At 45.4% G+C, this 15,361-nt stretch overlaps 1 protein-coding gene across 5 annotated transcripts in view; it reads right to left on the bottom strand.

Moving 5' to 3' along the window:
- Window positions 1-2,812: 2,812 nt before the first annotated feature.
- Window positions 2,813-15,361, bottom strand: part of VPS13D (vacuolar protein sorting 13 homolog D) — a 95,023-nt gene continuing 82,474 nt past the window's right edge. For all 5 annotated transcript variants that reach the window (XM_057382853.1, XM_057382856.1, XM_057382854.1 and 2 more), the window contains 3 exons: window positions 7,585-7,716; window positions 3,915-4,155; window positions 2,813-3,264 (listed from right to left, as the gene is read on the bottom strand). In XM_057382853.1, the coding sequence (XP_057238836.1) occupies window positions 3,133-3,264; window positions 3,915-4,155; window positions 7,585-7,716 (505 nt within the window). In that variant the 3' untranslated portion in view covers window positions 2,813-3,132. The remainder of the gene's footprint in view (window positions 3,265-3,914; window positions 4,156-7,584; window positions 7,717-15,361) is intronic.

The following is a 15,361-nucleotide window of genomic DNA, read 5'->3' as shown; positions in this document are numbered from 1 at the left end:
TGAAGAGAAAATGGATAAATGCTGAAAAGCCTCATGCAGTCGAGGAAATGAGATAGCAAAGAGATCAGAAGGTCCCTGTCACTGGGAATGCCTGATTATTGCTCTGGTTTGAGATGGGGCCCATTTAGCCACTTAGCTTCTCCCCACAAAAATGTAAACACTGCACTGCTTTGGAAAACAGCTCTTGGGACTGGAGCTGCTCAGATGGATCAGCCCAGAGTTCCTGGGGCTGTGTCAGGAGCAGGGGGACACAAGGGTGCTGTTCACAGGATCATTCATGATCCAGCAATTGGCAAGGAAAACGGGGTTTTACTGTGAATGTGCCACAGATGCACAAGGACACACAAAACTCCAGCCCTGGTTTTGGTCCCTAAAAGTTTCTTTTTCTCCAGTTACTTTCATGCCTTGAGAAGGTGAGGACATTCCCTGTCTCCAGAGTCAGACAAGTCATACCTGACCCAGCAACAGGGTCAGTTAGTGGGGAGGGATGGGTTTGTTTCCAGTAGACGGTGAGACACAGCCCTGAATTTATTCACCTTTGCAGAAGCTCTGGATTGAAACTGTGGGCCAGAGAAAGGGATAAGGGAGGGGAGGACAGGGGGAAAAGCCAGAACAGTAAAGAGGAGAAAAGGGGCACAAAGGCGTGGGCAGGAAAAGGGGGAAGAAGACAGTAAAGAGGAGGAAAGGTGGAAAGGATGGGAAAAGGAAGGAAAAGGGAGGACAGGTGTCTCGGTTTGACACAATGTTTTCAGAGAGAAATGTTACGGGATAAATTTTTTTTWAAGTGAAAACGTTTGATAATTTTTCTCACCAATATGAAACAGATGTTTGGGCGAATATGAAGAGAAAAATAGTTTATTAACAAAACAAGGTGCTTACAGGACAGAGATAAAAAAAAAAAAGAGTAATTGTTAGATATTCAAAAGTCTAGGAACGCATGCCACTCTTCTCACAGCCGCTCGGCACGTGGTGCAAGGAAAGATGGCGCGGCTCTTGTCCTGGGAAAAAAAGAAACAAAAAGTCCACGTGGTTGCTCAGGCAACGTGGGAACTTGATGGWAGTCCTCTCCTCACTGTGGATGAAACAGAGGGCTCGGTGAGCGTTTCTCTAGCCAACTTGGCTTCTCCAGAGTTGGGGGCGAGACAGAGCAGTGCCCGCGGCTTTTCCCCACTGGCCACCGGCTGATCGGCGCTTGCCTCCTGGTTCTTGGAATGAAACCCCACTGAATTGCTCCAGAAAAAAATCACAGGAGGCGCAGAAGGGGTGGCAGTCCAGGGAGAGCTGTTTGCCCAAGCTGACAAACCCGAGCTAGCTAAGCTGCAACACCATAACTCTCCTGCACTCAGCCAGGTGAGTTCTCCAGCTAGCTTAGCTGAGCTACTTAACCCAGCGTGTGCCACAGCTCTGGCTTTTAACCACCCACGCTGCTTTTTCAGCTGCCCCTGCTCCTTCTTCTGGGTCGTATTTAAAGGCACATTTTGGGCATAYAAGCAGACGGAATATAGGAATAGAGTGTTATCATAAAATCAACCCAACACAACAGGAAAGGATGYGACAGGTCAGTAAATGGGAGGAGAGGTCTGGGAAAACAGGGAAGGAAGGGGAGGGGAGGAGAAGGAAGATACTGAATTTCCCCCTCCAGTGTCCTTTCCATGCTGTGTGTGGTGTCCCTTTACCAGTTAGAGAAGGCTCTTCCCTCCTACCCCTGCTCAGGTGTTATTTCATCTRCTCTTTATCACACCTTGAGGCTGGACAGGTTTTTTCTTACAAACCTACCGTGGCTCTCTGGGTTCAGGGCACTCACACCAAGGGTGCCACTGTTCCATGACTGCTCTGGTTTGCTCAGCATCTGGATGCTTCCAGACCTCAGGTACTCCATCCATCCCCTGGAAATGCACAGCATAGCACTGAACTACTCCTTGTTTTCCTTCCCCACCTTTAGCAGCTTAACATTTTACAAGAGTTCAGAACTGGTTTCATTCAATACCAAAATATTCCCATGTGTCTCCATGAAAGGACTTTACCTTCAAATTACTTTACCTTTCCAAGCTCTGCTTACAGTGAGTTAAAGGTTTATAAAGTAACACTTTTTAATACACATTACTTGGCAGCTATAGGAGAGTTGTGTCTTCACACCCACACCTGGCACTTCCAGGGAGTAACTGTGACACTGAGGGTTCCAGTTCCTGTGAGTTAAGATGTTTAATCCTCTCTCTGCAGTGTGGTCACAGTTAATGAGACAAATACTGATGCTGTGTACGACACCGGGGAAAAAAAACACCTGTGCTATTTTTATTATTTAGAAGTTTACTTCTGAAGATGTTGTGAAGTCCAACAWGCTGGTGATCTTCTCTCCCCCACTCTTCCTCCAATGGAAGGAAAAATCCAAAGTTAAAGATTCAATTTCCAAGGCTGCTCACTTCAACTACTTCAAAAGCAAGTCAGAAACAGGGGCCTTGAAATGCACACTGTGCATGTAAAACTGAATCCTCCCTGTAATATTTACCAAAATGCAATTTTTTTGTTCAAAAAGAGGTTGACATTTCAGTGGAAGACCAAGTCTCCTGTATTTGCCTGTATTAGTGAGTTAAGAGAAAAAATAACCAAAAGCCCCTTAAACAACCCAACCAATGCACCCTAATCAGAGTCAATGCACCCTAACCATGGTGTTAAAACTTCACACCACGGGACACCTGTGCTCCAACAGYTTAATTAATTCTTAGCTTTATATTTTTAAAGGTTTATCTACATTCCTGCACTATGAAAATCAGTTTTCTCCAGGAAAAAAAACAGAGACCGAGAAAGGTTCGTGTCAGGTAGTGCAGTACRACTCAGTAGAGCTCCTTTAATTTCTTTACACAGTAAACAGACTCATATTTATACCAACACCCGCTGCCCGTCGTATTTACATGAACACTTGTACATATATACATGTTAGCAAAATACAGGGCTTCTCCCAGACCCAAAGCTGTGTCAGCTACACCTCTGTTATACAACTAGTGCTTAAAAAAGAAAAGCCACCTCTTTTGTTTTCTCTAAATACTAAAATTATATTTTTTTCCCTCTCTAGTCACACAATTCTGGCTCCAGCCTGGTGCTTGCAGCTCTTGCTGGCAGTGAGGAAGTGGATTTTCAAGAGTCCAGCTCAAGTTGTTCTTGATTTTCACTGAGTCTCAGCATCAGCTGCTGCTCGTAGTAAAGGCTCTTTGCATAGTTGATTTCTTGGGACAGCTTTACTGCCAGAGCTTCYGATTTCACTTTCACCTGCAGAAAGAAAGGGGATTTTTCTTAATGTGCTCCTGCTGTCAGCTAAAGCACAGTAGATTTTAGGTTTGAAGAAAAGGACAGAAAGGCTTCAGAGGAGCTTCCTTCTCAGCACTGAGGCTGGAGTAAGGAAGAGGCGTGTGGGAGCACCAGGTGCACACACAGATACTCAAGGCTGAGAGCAGGAACATTGTGCCATACCTGAGGTTACTTCCTTTGCCTCCCCTCCCACCTTTTATCTGGCTGGTCTGTTTGGAATGTGAACTGACTTGGGTCAGGGGTGAGCTTGTAACTGGGCCTGCAGAACAGCCCCGAGCAACTACTGCAATGGCACAAAATAATATAAACACTGGTKCCAGTGTTACCAACCTCACAGCAAAAAATGCTACTTGTAGGAGAAGATTAAACAGACAGCAAAGTACCCAAGTTCCATTTATGTGGTCAAGTTACAAGCTTTTCACAGGTAAACACATGTTTCTTCCTGCTACTTTCCTGCCCACAGGAATATTTTAGGGTTTTCCTTTCTTCAGGTTTCTCAGGAGTTGAGGGAGAAGCTTCTACAGTCACTGAAAGCTGGGCAGCCCAGTTTTCAGTGCTGACAGAGCAAAGCCAGTGACTGAAACACTCATGGGGAAAGGGGTGCTGCTCACCATGGGCCGCTGCTGGGAGGGGCCCGGCATGGCCACGCCGCTGCTCGTGTTCACAGCCTTCTTGGTGAGCTGGATGTACACGTTCCCGTGGTCCTTGGACACCAGGCAGTGGTACAGGTCATCATACCTGACCTCCAGGAATATGGAATCCCTGTCTGTGCAGTCCCCACTCTTCAGGAAGTACACTGCCTTGGAGGAGATGAGCACACAGTAGCTGTCGATGTTTTCCACTGCGATAAAGCTGCAACAAAGGAGAAAACATGATTAGCTTAAAGCTAAAAACAGCAAATTAACCACTGTCTTCACCTGTTCTGTGACCTTCAGAAGCCTGTCAGAAAGTGCAGCAGCGCAAAATGTACAATTCATCTGTATTTAATTTAAACTKTTTAGAAATGAAGCTGATGATGGACCCTCTCCCCTAGTTATAAAAAGATCATGCTATAAATCAAGCATTAGTGCTGCCTGCCTGCCCACCAGCTCTGGGCATTACAGGGACACATAAAAATGTCCTTTGACAAGGCTCAGAAACAGTAATTTCCTTGCTCTGGAGCACTGCAAGCCCTAATGCTGAAGCTGAATTGCACCTACCTTCAGTTTCAGAGCTGGTACRTGAGAGGTTTGCAAACATTTTTGACAAGAGCATTATCCTGTAACCCTCCTGTACTTCCCTGCTCCCCACACCTCCCTGCCTTCAAAACCAAAAACAAGCTGAACCTGCTGCCAGGATCAGTAGCAGAAAAGAGAAATTAGCTGTTTAACACGGGGTGAGAGGTTAAGCAGCAAGCAGGTTTCCCCAGGGAGATTAGGCTGAGTGATGAATAGGAAGAGGGGGAGAAGAGTGAGTTAGGAATATTGAGAATTATGATGGCTGAAATCTGGTGTGCAAAAAAATAACTCTAAGGTGCAAAAGTGAAATGGATGTTGAATACACAAATGCTTCTCCCCCACTTCTGATTTACTACTGAAATGAACCTCATTAGTGGGGCTTTTTAAATGCTGAAAAATTCATCAACTTGAATGTGAAATCAYAGCTGAGTAAAATAATAAAGTAGTGCTAAATAGAGCAATAAAGCTCTGCTAACAGCCCCCAGAGCTGACATGCATCTGTGTACAAGCAGGATTCTCCAGCTGTCAGGCAGGTTCCCAGTTGCTGCCCTGTTTGCTCATACAAAGCTGYCTGMWGTCCTCACACRCTGCAGAACCTTAGAAATCKGTGACCTTTGTCACTATGTGTCTCTGGTAAACAGAAAAATTCCCCTATCTCCAAACCCACCCTTGGCTCTACCAGTTCAATAACACTGTGCACAAACTACTCTGAGCTGTAGCCAAGTAACCCCAGAGCTATAAAAGGGATGCTAATAACAAGTAATATGGCAGGAGGTCAGGCCATGGTTTCTTTCTGTGGTATCAAAGGATAACTCCAGTAATTCTGTATTCCCAGTCTTCTCAAAGACACTGCTCTGCACTGAACTTGCCTTCCCCTCCCTGCYCTCACTCCCCTCACACTGGGAAAGGTGCACACACCAATCCAACCCACACTGTCACGTCAATGTTGATTAAAAAGGGCCTGTAATGTACCTTACCCAGCTCTAACCCTGGATGAAGCTCCAYGATGGGAAAAATGAACTGTGTTCCTTTAAGTAAAACAACTGGAAGAAAAGTGAATTTCAGCTCACAGGAACCCAGGTGAAAGACAACATTAACAGAGTTCCGGAAACCAGCAGCTGCCCCGCAGTTTTCCACTGGAGTTCAAACACTTCGGGCTAAGGTTCTGCCTTTGAAATTAGTTAAATAGGATGCAGAGTGACTTTTTTATGAAGTGTCACAGAAAACTTAATTTAAACGCAGAGCAGCAGTACAGCTGCAGAAGAACAGACACATCAAACATGAATGTTTGAGGGAGGCCCCGGATCCGACGGGGTCACGATGCCACCGGGGACCCCGGGCCATGCACGGGGAACTGCTGAACTGTTCTGCAAGAACAGCACATGATGCACCATTTCTTACAAGATTTTTACTGGTGGCATGTATATATTGAGAGGAATGGAAACAGAGGTCAGTGAGTTAATGGAGAAGCCCAGAAACATTAGCTAATTTGTAGTTCAGGCTCTACATTTTGTTCTAAGTTTGAGTCATGCATCATTACCTTTSCTCTTGCCAACTGTTGCTTTCTTCTCAGTGTCTAGTTCTTAAAATGGGTATTTTTAACCTTTTCAGATACTACTGCAACATACAACTTTTTTTTTTTTTAAACCCATACATCTACACTATTAAAAATATCTCAAATTAATAAAATGAAAAATTAAATGAAACATGATCCAGTAGAACAAAGTAGAAGCAACCAGATCTCTGGAGAATTTGTGGGTTTTTTAACAACATCAGGAAGTAATTACACAATATTTTCCAGAAGTGAAACAGCGAGCCTAACTGGAAAAAAATGTGGAAACATTTAGTTAGAACAGTAGAGCAAGGTATTAAACCCCCTTTTATGGATTTAACTCTGAAGGAAAATATGCAAATAATCAGGTCTTTAAATGTGTTTCTGATTATGATACTAGGATAAAAGTCAGAGGCATAATTTTGTACTTATTTTCCATGACAAGAAACACTGTGTTCCTGTTGAATGATGTTCCTAATGGCGAGAGTCACAGTGAATGAACAGCGTGACTCGATGACAAAGGCCACTGCTCTGCTATGGGCTACACTGCTGATTTTTTTTGGTCACAAATTGCTCTTTCCAGTCTCCCTGCCTWAGAGTCAGCCTGAATAGGCACAAAGGTCCTGAAAGGAGATGGAAACAGGATACCCCGAGTGTAACTCACAGGGCCACAAGTGGCAGATTGCAAACTCTTCCTCAAGCAGAGCCTGAAGTGGCACATGGAGCCTGCTCAGTGACACTGGTGACACCAAGTGACCCTGCWGAACCTGTACCTCCCTCTGCCAGCTCCACCATCAGCAGTTCCCACCCTCTGCCCTGGCAGATGCTCTGATGGGTGACARACAAAGCATCTGACACCATATGTGACACAGCTGATCAGCAGCTGATGTGGACATTGGGCACCTGATGAATTCTGCCTTTAGACCCCAATCCAACAAACTGACATGCCCTGTAGAATCACACAATAACTGGGGTTGGAAAAGCCCTCTCAGACCATCAAATTCAACTGTTCCCCCAGCACTGCCCAGGCCACCACTAACCCATGTCCCCAAGTGCCACATCCACCTGGCTTTTAAATCCCTCCAGGGATGGCAACTCCACCACTGCCCTGGGCAGTTGTGCCACGGCTTTATGACTTCCCTTGAATAAAGTTAACCCAATATCCAACCTAAACCTCACTTGGTACAACTCCTGTTCCTGTTCCCTGGGAGCAAAGCCCACCCCCCACAGCTGCCCCCTCCTGTCAGGGAGTTGTGCAGAGCCACAAGGTCCCCCTGGAGCCTCCTTTTCTTCAGACTGAGCCCCCCCAGCTCCCTCAGCCAGTCCTGGTGCTCCAGACCCCTCCCCAGCTCCATTCTCTTCCCTGGGAATGCTCCAGCCCCTCCATGTCCTTGTGGTGAGCACCCCAGAGGTGAACACGTGTCTGTGTGTGAAGCAGTTTGAGACACAAAGACATGACACCAAACAGAACAGAACAGCTCAAAGTAGCTGTGTAAGCAGCTGTGTACTCACAACTCGTCCTGGATGTTGTCTGTCAGTTTGAAGAGCTGCTCCTGCCCCTCTGCTTGGCTCTCCAGGTAGCGGGGCAGCAGCCCCTGGGGTCCCCTGCAGCAGCGGGGTTTGCGCACTCGCTCCGCCTGGGTCCTGCACAAGAGACACACAGAGATGAGCTGGGACAGCCCTGCTGCCAAGGACACTGTCACACACAGTTCTGTCACACTGGAATACAAGGTGTGACAAAGCCTTCGAGAATCCCAAGTGTCGCTGCTGGCTAAACAGCGACAGAAAAGAATAGATACAAAACACACAAAAAGTGGGTGAAAAAACAGAAAGAAAGAAAGAAAGAAGAACTTTATTATGGGACAAGCCTCTTTTATCCACTTTAGCAACCAGAGTACACATTTGTGTCAAACATACATTGATCAAGAGACAGCTGTTTAATTAGTAATCAGAACATAATTGGTGAGTTTGCAAAAGCTACAGTATTAGTAATGCTTATAATTTTCAGCCACCTGCGTTATCMATTCTGCATTCTAATCTGCTTTTCTCAAGGATGCAGCATTCTTCTTCTATGTAGGCTGTTAACATCTCTTTCTTTTCCCAGGCCTCAGTCATACACAATAATTGGTTGAGTTTTAGAATCAGGGCTTGTGGGGCCCTTTTCCCCCACACCCAAGGTCTTCACAAACACGGCGTGTTGATCCTGTAAGACTCTGGAGGACATGATGTCTGCTCATGTATTTCTTTGAGACACAGAACCGTACAAATAGAAAAATAGCAGGATTTTGTCTGCAATGAAGGGGTAAGTAGCTAAACTAGTAGGAAGAACTGCCATAAGCAGAGTATACTCTGAAGATTTGGGATGTATTTATCAGCAGTTTTACTGATTTGACTGTTTCTTCTCAGTGCTCTACAAAAAAATAAGAGTGCAAAAACCTAGAGAGAGCTCTCACCAATGGACAATGACAGGAGACTGCAAATTCTATAGTTACAGAAATAGGAACATGCAGTTAAATTAAGACAAAAGAAAAATCCTCATTAATTAGGGTCACCATAGCAGGGTTTAACACACTTTACCCTTCTATATGTCTGTTAAAAATGATGATAATAAAGACACACAYGTTTGGGCTGACAGCCATCAGAGGTTGATACTGGCCACAGCACTGCAGAACTGCAGGCTCGGTTCCTCCCTTAGCAGTATTTTGTTAAAAAATAATACTCTGAATTCCTTCAAGCTCCTGGAACGCCCTGCCCCTGAAGAATTGTGTTACAGGCTGCCGAGCCCTGCTTCATTCCCTGTCCCTTCCCAGCAGCATCACTCTGGGGCTGCTCCATGGTATTTCACAGCTCTTCCAGGCTACTGCTGTTACAAATTTCCCAGCCAMATCACCATTTTGGATTGGTGTTCTCCCTTCCCATCCTGACTTTGCAAAAGCCCTGCACAAGGAGTTCCAGCCTTTCTGATCCAGGGACAGGAGGAAGGTCTCATGGAGCATCACCTGCTTTTGGAGCTGCCCAGCACCAGCACAGAGCACTCACCTTTTGGGCTCTGTATTCTGCACATGTTTTCTCTGGAGCCTCATTTCCTTGTCACCTTCCCCCTCAGCAGCTGTCACACACCTGAAACCTGGACACCCTTTTAAAATTTGTTTTCTTTCGAGTTTTTGACAAGCCTGAATGCAGTGGTTAGGGCTGTGCTATTAAGTACTGTGGCACTGGAGCAAGTCACCTCTCCTGCCCCTTGGATCCCTTAGATCCAAGCAAGATTCATCTGCACCAACTACAGCATTCTTCTCTTTCTAAACCTACACAAGCAGTGAACATGTGTCTGTTTTTACCTGTTAGACTCTTCCAAGGCAGTAAACAAAAGTGCTTGCCTCCATGAATGCAAARTGTTGAGACAAAGTTCCAAAGAAATTAAAGAATTCCAACCAGTGTAATTCACATCCTGCTGCTTGTCCTACTTCCTAACTTCCAAAAGCTGGAAAACAGCAAAAGATCTCTAATGCAGGCCCTGTTAAACCTCTTTATGGCACCTGCTGACAAGTTCAAAGAGTGACTGCCTGCAGCCTAAGGGTTCTCATTAACAGTGGCTGATCAATAATGCTTGGCTGAGACACATTCCATCCYGCATCCAGCAAGGTTGGATAACTGGGACAGAGCAGCTGCACTGTGAGAGGGTTTATCATGAACCATCCTTCAGACAAATATTCTCCTGTGCCAGCCTCTCCAATGTTCTGTAGTACCTTGAGGGATTGGAAGCACTGCAAGCAAGACTATCCTAAAAGTGGGGACAGAAGAGGGTCTTAAAATCCTATAGACACTGTAACTACAGGAACACTGGTTTCTAATGCCTGGCTCAAAGCATGTCAGACAGAAAGCACCAGTACCACAAAGGCACTGGGCACCACAATGGATTTCTGAAGGTTTGGCAGTTCCTGAACCAAGGTTTTGTTTTGGTTTCTGAACCAAGGTTTTGTTTTGGTTTTGTTTTTAAATGGAAGAAGCACTTCACAGTACAAGTTCACTGCTCAGTGTGCCCTCCACACTCAGACACTGAACTTGGTGATAACAGATCATTCCCATCTTGGTGATAAGGCCAGCAGCTCTCCAACCCAGTGCCACTGCTGCTGGCCCTAAACTGCATTGATTTAGTCTGTCACCCCTTGGCAAACTGCTCTGTTTGGTCTGCACAGCTAAAAACATTCCACACCACTTGATTTTTTTTAATCTAAAAATTTGTTCTACTGTCTCAAGTTACGTTCTGTAAATAATAAGCAACCCTGGTGAAATCCCCAAAGCTGCAGATTTGTCAAGCGGAGCGGGCGGCGGTGCCCACATCTGGGTTCCATTAGCCAGGCACTCAGCAGATCTGCTGATTCCTTTTTAATAAGCACACAAAGGCAATACAAGGCAGGAATGCCCTCACGTCTGCCCGGCACAGCAGGGAATGGTGCTGCTGGAAGGAGGCACAAAGGGCTGGGAGAGGGTGTTGGGAGGTTGAGACAAACACACCAGCCCTGCCCTGCTTTGAGCTGAGCACTGCAGCTCTCACTGCAGCTGSATCTGCACTGGAACCAGTGAAATGCAGTAACTGGTTGGTGTTTGCTRAGCAGCTCACTGAGTCCTTGGGGTTCAGCTGGCCACTTTTAAACCAGAAGTTTTGTAATCAAACACATCACCAACCTGATGAAAGAGGTGGTCGGGTATTAGTGGGGATCACTATTGACCAACTCAGGTTGAGAAAACTCTCCAAGAGACACCACGTGTTTTCCAGAATCACCTGTCCTTGTCCTTTCACTCCATGTCTGCCCCTATCAGGTACCTACTCCATCAGGTCTGTAGATGTGATTCCTCTAGAGGTGCTTAAACACACAGTGGTTTTGAAAACAACTGTTACTCATCTTTGAGGGTCTCTTGGACCTAAAAAATTTCCCTAAAATTTACCCTGAGTACCTTGACAAAAACATTAAAAAAATAAATTCAGAAGGCCTCAAACTTTGTATATCAACRGACGTTTATCTGTTAAAACAACTACTCCTCTTCTAAAATGATTTAGAGATTATTTACAAATCTACATCTTTCMGTTTCCTCAGCATCACACCCAGAATAATTATTCATAATAATACGGCTTTAGGAAATGTAGCAACTTCTGAGAAAAACCAACATGGACAAACCCCATGACCAACACAGTAATCACTGGATTAGATTCAAAATGTGTATCTGGGGAATTTCTCATCTGGGTAAGAGAACAGYAGTGGTGACCACAGATCTGTTCAAAAACCCAACCAGAGAATGGACACCCCAAATCCTGCACAAACACCAGCTCTAAGGGCAAGGGGATGGAATTGTGGCACCTGGAACTTGTGTTTGATGGACCAGGCTCTTCACAGAGCTGACCTGCTGCAGCACCTGCCTGTCAGCCAAGCTCCATGGCCACATCCTGGGCTGCTCCTGGCCATGGGCTCCCTCCCAAAGGATCCTTCAGCCCCAGGGCTCCTCACAAAACTCTCCAGGAATCATTTCTGTCACCCAGACCCGCTTCTTGCAGCCAAAACTTCAGCAACTGTCACCAGCAAGGTGTGTTCCAGTTTCACCACCTCGTTATCCCAGCCCAGTTAAGCAGCAACTTGCTGGTTCTGGTACAGCTCAAATTCAGTGTTTCCATTGTAAACTCAAGTTTTTTTCAGGTCTATATAAAATTTATTGACAAAAGCCTCCTCTGGGCTGTACCTTGGCATACTGACTTTTAGCCTGGGAACCAGTTTTATCCCCTTGAAATAATTATAAAACAACCTTAATTCAAACAAAGGAAAATGGCAGGTAATACAAGACACAATTCAAAAGCTGCTGGTGTTTTCAAGAAATAATAAAATCAAACTGTTACTGGCTCTGGAAAAAGTCTGCTTCCTAAATACAGGGAGTGCTTTGTCTGAAGAGGCTTCAGTGCATTTCAGACATTAAAAGTGATATAATATAAGCTAAGGGAGAATAACCTCTATCTTCTATCATAAAGTACACAACTAAAATACCTGATCAACTTGCTGGAGCTCCAGACTGACATGCACCTGCAGCCTTCCATGAAGATCACCATCCCATGCACGTGATCTCCATGAAATGCAGAATGAGGACAGTGCTTGTGCCACAGATGTGATGGGAGTACACTGTGTAAAGCACTTGGGAGTGCCAAAACCAATTAAATGCTGAATAATGTAAATCTTAAAATTGAGCTGAAAACTCAGCCACTCATAACAACAAATGGTCGATGCTGCAGCCATAGCTTGGGAATACAAGAATAACAAATGAAAACGAACGTGTGCTGCTTGTGATGGGGTCTAGAGTGCACATCACMCCTCTGCACAGCACTAAAAATCCACTATTTCCACAATTCTTTCCTCGCTGATKCACTTAACATTGTTTCATGTGCTGAACCCAAGCGATGAGCAGGAATATTCTCTGAATTTACTGAGCAGAAGGGGAGAGACAGCAGGATTTTGATGTGCCAGYTCTCAGCATCTGAGAACATTTAATGCCTTGGGCCTAATTTCAGGAAAACATGTGGCAATCTAGATTCCCTGTTCCCTGGTGATTCTACTGGGGCTCTGTTTCAAGGGGTCAGTGCAGTTGCCTCCTGCCCTGTGCTGGACTTTGGGGAGTATTTCCCAAAAGGGAAGGTCACAGCCTGATCCCAGAGATCCGGCACAMTGCCATGGGATTCACTCACTGCTTCCAACACAGATGCTGCTAAGGTGTGTTAAAGTGCACACACAGTGCAGTCAGTTGAGTGCTGGATTTGGCATCAGAACGTCTCAGTTAGATGCAAGAATGTGTAAAATCACAAGCCAGACAGCTCCCTGCTGACTGCAGATCTGAGGAAGCTCATATGCRCCGTTTATTCCAGCAAACGCATGGAATATATTGTGCTTGTTAAACGTGTTCCCAAAATGCTAGTTTCAGGCAGAAACATGCAAATAAATGGTGCCTAGGGTTAAAACCTCCCACTTACAGTCAAATCCCTCCTCTTTGGAGGGATCTCCCAGCTCAGATGCTGCAGACCTTTAGCTGACCCAACATGCCTTTACGAGAGTACAGCATGCTCAAGGAGCAACTGTTTATCATGGAGGTTGTTCCTGCCAGTTTATTGGGAGATTGAGCTTTTCTCCCCCTTCCCTTTCCTTTAGTACACCAGATCAAATCAAAATTGAGAATTATGCCCTGGGTTTACAATGGTACACAACTCCATCAGGCTCCAAGTTCAAAAGGAAGTGAGAAGAGATTAATTAAGACACAATTATGGCATCCATATKAAGAATGCAATTTCTGGGTAAGGTGTATGAACTTGCACTGTRGACAAAGCACTGACACCAGCTGCACTCTGGGCATCAACCTCTGGCACTTGCCCCTCCTCTGGCTGTAACAGCTGTGCAACAAAACCCACTGGTTCAAGCACTTTGGTAACACCAAGCTTAAGACAAAACATAACACKGCCATCCCTGCTTCCAATTTCCCCCAGACCCTTCCTGTACTGATTACAAAGATGACTGCAGTTGTCACCTTAAAAAGTTTCTTGTCTAACCAATGTGCTGAAAATGCTCCAAATGTAAAAGATGGTTCTTAGCAGGGCTTTCCTGCAAACCCCTGTGTGAGAGCAGGAGCTGAACATGCCTTAGTGAAACCAGAGTGCCCAGGGCCATAATGCTGCTCAATCTCAGGCACTGTGTGAGGGTTTCAAATATTAAATACTGTCTGCTGCCAGGCAGGGCCCAGAGCAGATGGAGCACTGCTCTTATCAGGGAATCCCAGACTGGTCTGGGCTGCAAGGGACCTTAAAGCTCACCTGTTCCACCCCCTGCCATGGCAGGGACACCTTCCACCTTCCACTATCCCAGGGTGTTCCAAGCCCAGGGCAACCTGGCCTTGGACACTGCCAGGGATGGGGAATCACGTTTCTAATGGTCCCATCAATGATGGTAAAGCAATACCCAGTTGTATTAAATGCACACGTGGTCACTTTATTTCAAGTGTAAGATACTTCAATCTAACAGAAATGCTTCCACATTGTATTCCTGCCTTTCTGGGAAAGCAAATCTACTTTGGGGGGGTGGAAAAAAACCCAGGGGCCCTGCCCAGCATCAGGACCATGACTCTGGCTGTGCCCATCAATGCTAATGACTACATGTTTCTTCTCTGTCAGATCCTCCTTTTATACTCCTCAGTTACTACAAGTGGGGCTGCAACAGGCACAGCAAAGTGMTCCAGCACAAACCTCGCCCAGCAAAAAGCTACTCATGAGGTTTGTTTTGATTTTAAGAGTTTGCAGTTGCAAGAACAATTCAGATCAACTGGCTGTACTTACAAAACTGATAAAGAGCATTCCACATGTTAACAGTAACATTAGGTGAAAAAATTATCTATAAAAATACCAGCCACATGCTAAATGAGGTGACATCAAGGCAATAAATAGCTCCATCTGTATAAAAGAATCTGCTGAACAACCCAGAAGACATCTCTGAACAAAAAAGTAACTATGTAACTATAGATGAAGTAGTCCTGAAAAAAGAGTGGGTTGGATTTTTTTTTTCGTTAAAAAAAATCCATTTTACATATTTTTCCGCGATCACTTTATAAATCTGCTGCACATTAGAAATCAGACATACGTGTATGTTTTCCAAGCACAGAAAGTCGAAGGTTTACATTTTAATAGCAAAGTGCCTATTTGTGAATGGCAGCAGTGTATATTACAGGCAGTGTGAGAGGGTTAAACAGGACAGCCTCGACTCTTTATAAACTTTTGCCCTCTGGATATGTACTCATTGGCTGCTGTACAAGACTCGAGCTGTATTACACGCCTTAACGATATGGTTCAACTGTCGGTCAGGCTCAGGGCTGGCGCGGGGCCAGACCGCAATCAATGGGACACAAACCTCCCCCTTTCAGATCATCACGAAGGCTCATATTATCTCCTTTTTGTCGTGCTGGTTAAATTTATGGAGCAGAACCCYGAAGCTGCATTCCTTGGCCTGGGCCGGCCCACGCGGGCCTCCCTTTGTTTGGTACTGTAAGGAGCGTGCTTTGGAGGATTGCGGGGTTGTTAGTTCAGGCACTGACTGTTTGCTCATGACTGAAATGAAAAGAGTTCAGGGGAAGGGCAAAAGGACAGCACAAGTGTAAAACCCCATCCCAGCAGGCCCTGGGCTCCCATCTACGGCTCCGGGCTGGGACTGAACACAAAAGCTGCCGTTAATGACAAAGGGGAAGGCTGTGAGTAACAAACAGGTAAACAGCCTGG

Source organism: Malurus melanocephalus, unplaced genomic scaffold (assembly GCF_030028575.1).
Source record: "Malurus melanocephalus ecotype Western Australia unplaced genomic scaffold, MMel_1.1 scaffold_590, whole genome shotgun sequence".
NCBI classification, from domain to species: Eukaryota; Metazoa; Chordata; class Aves; order Passeriformes; family Maluridae; genus Malurus; species Malurus melanocephalus.
This window is presented reverse-complemented; position numbering and strand designations above follow the sequence as displayed.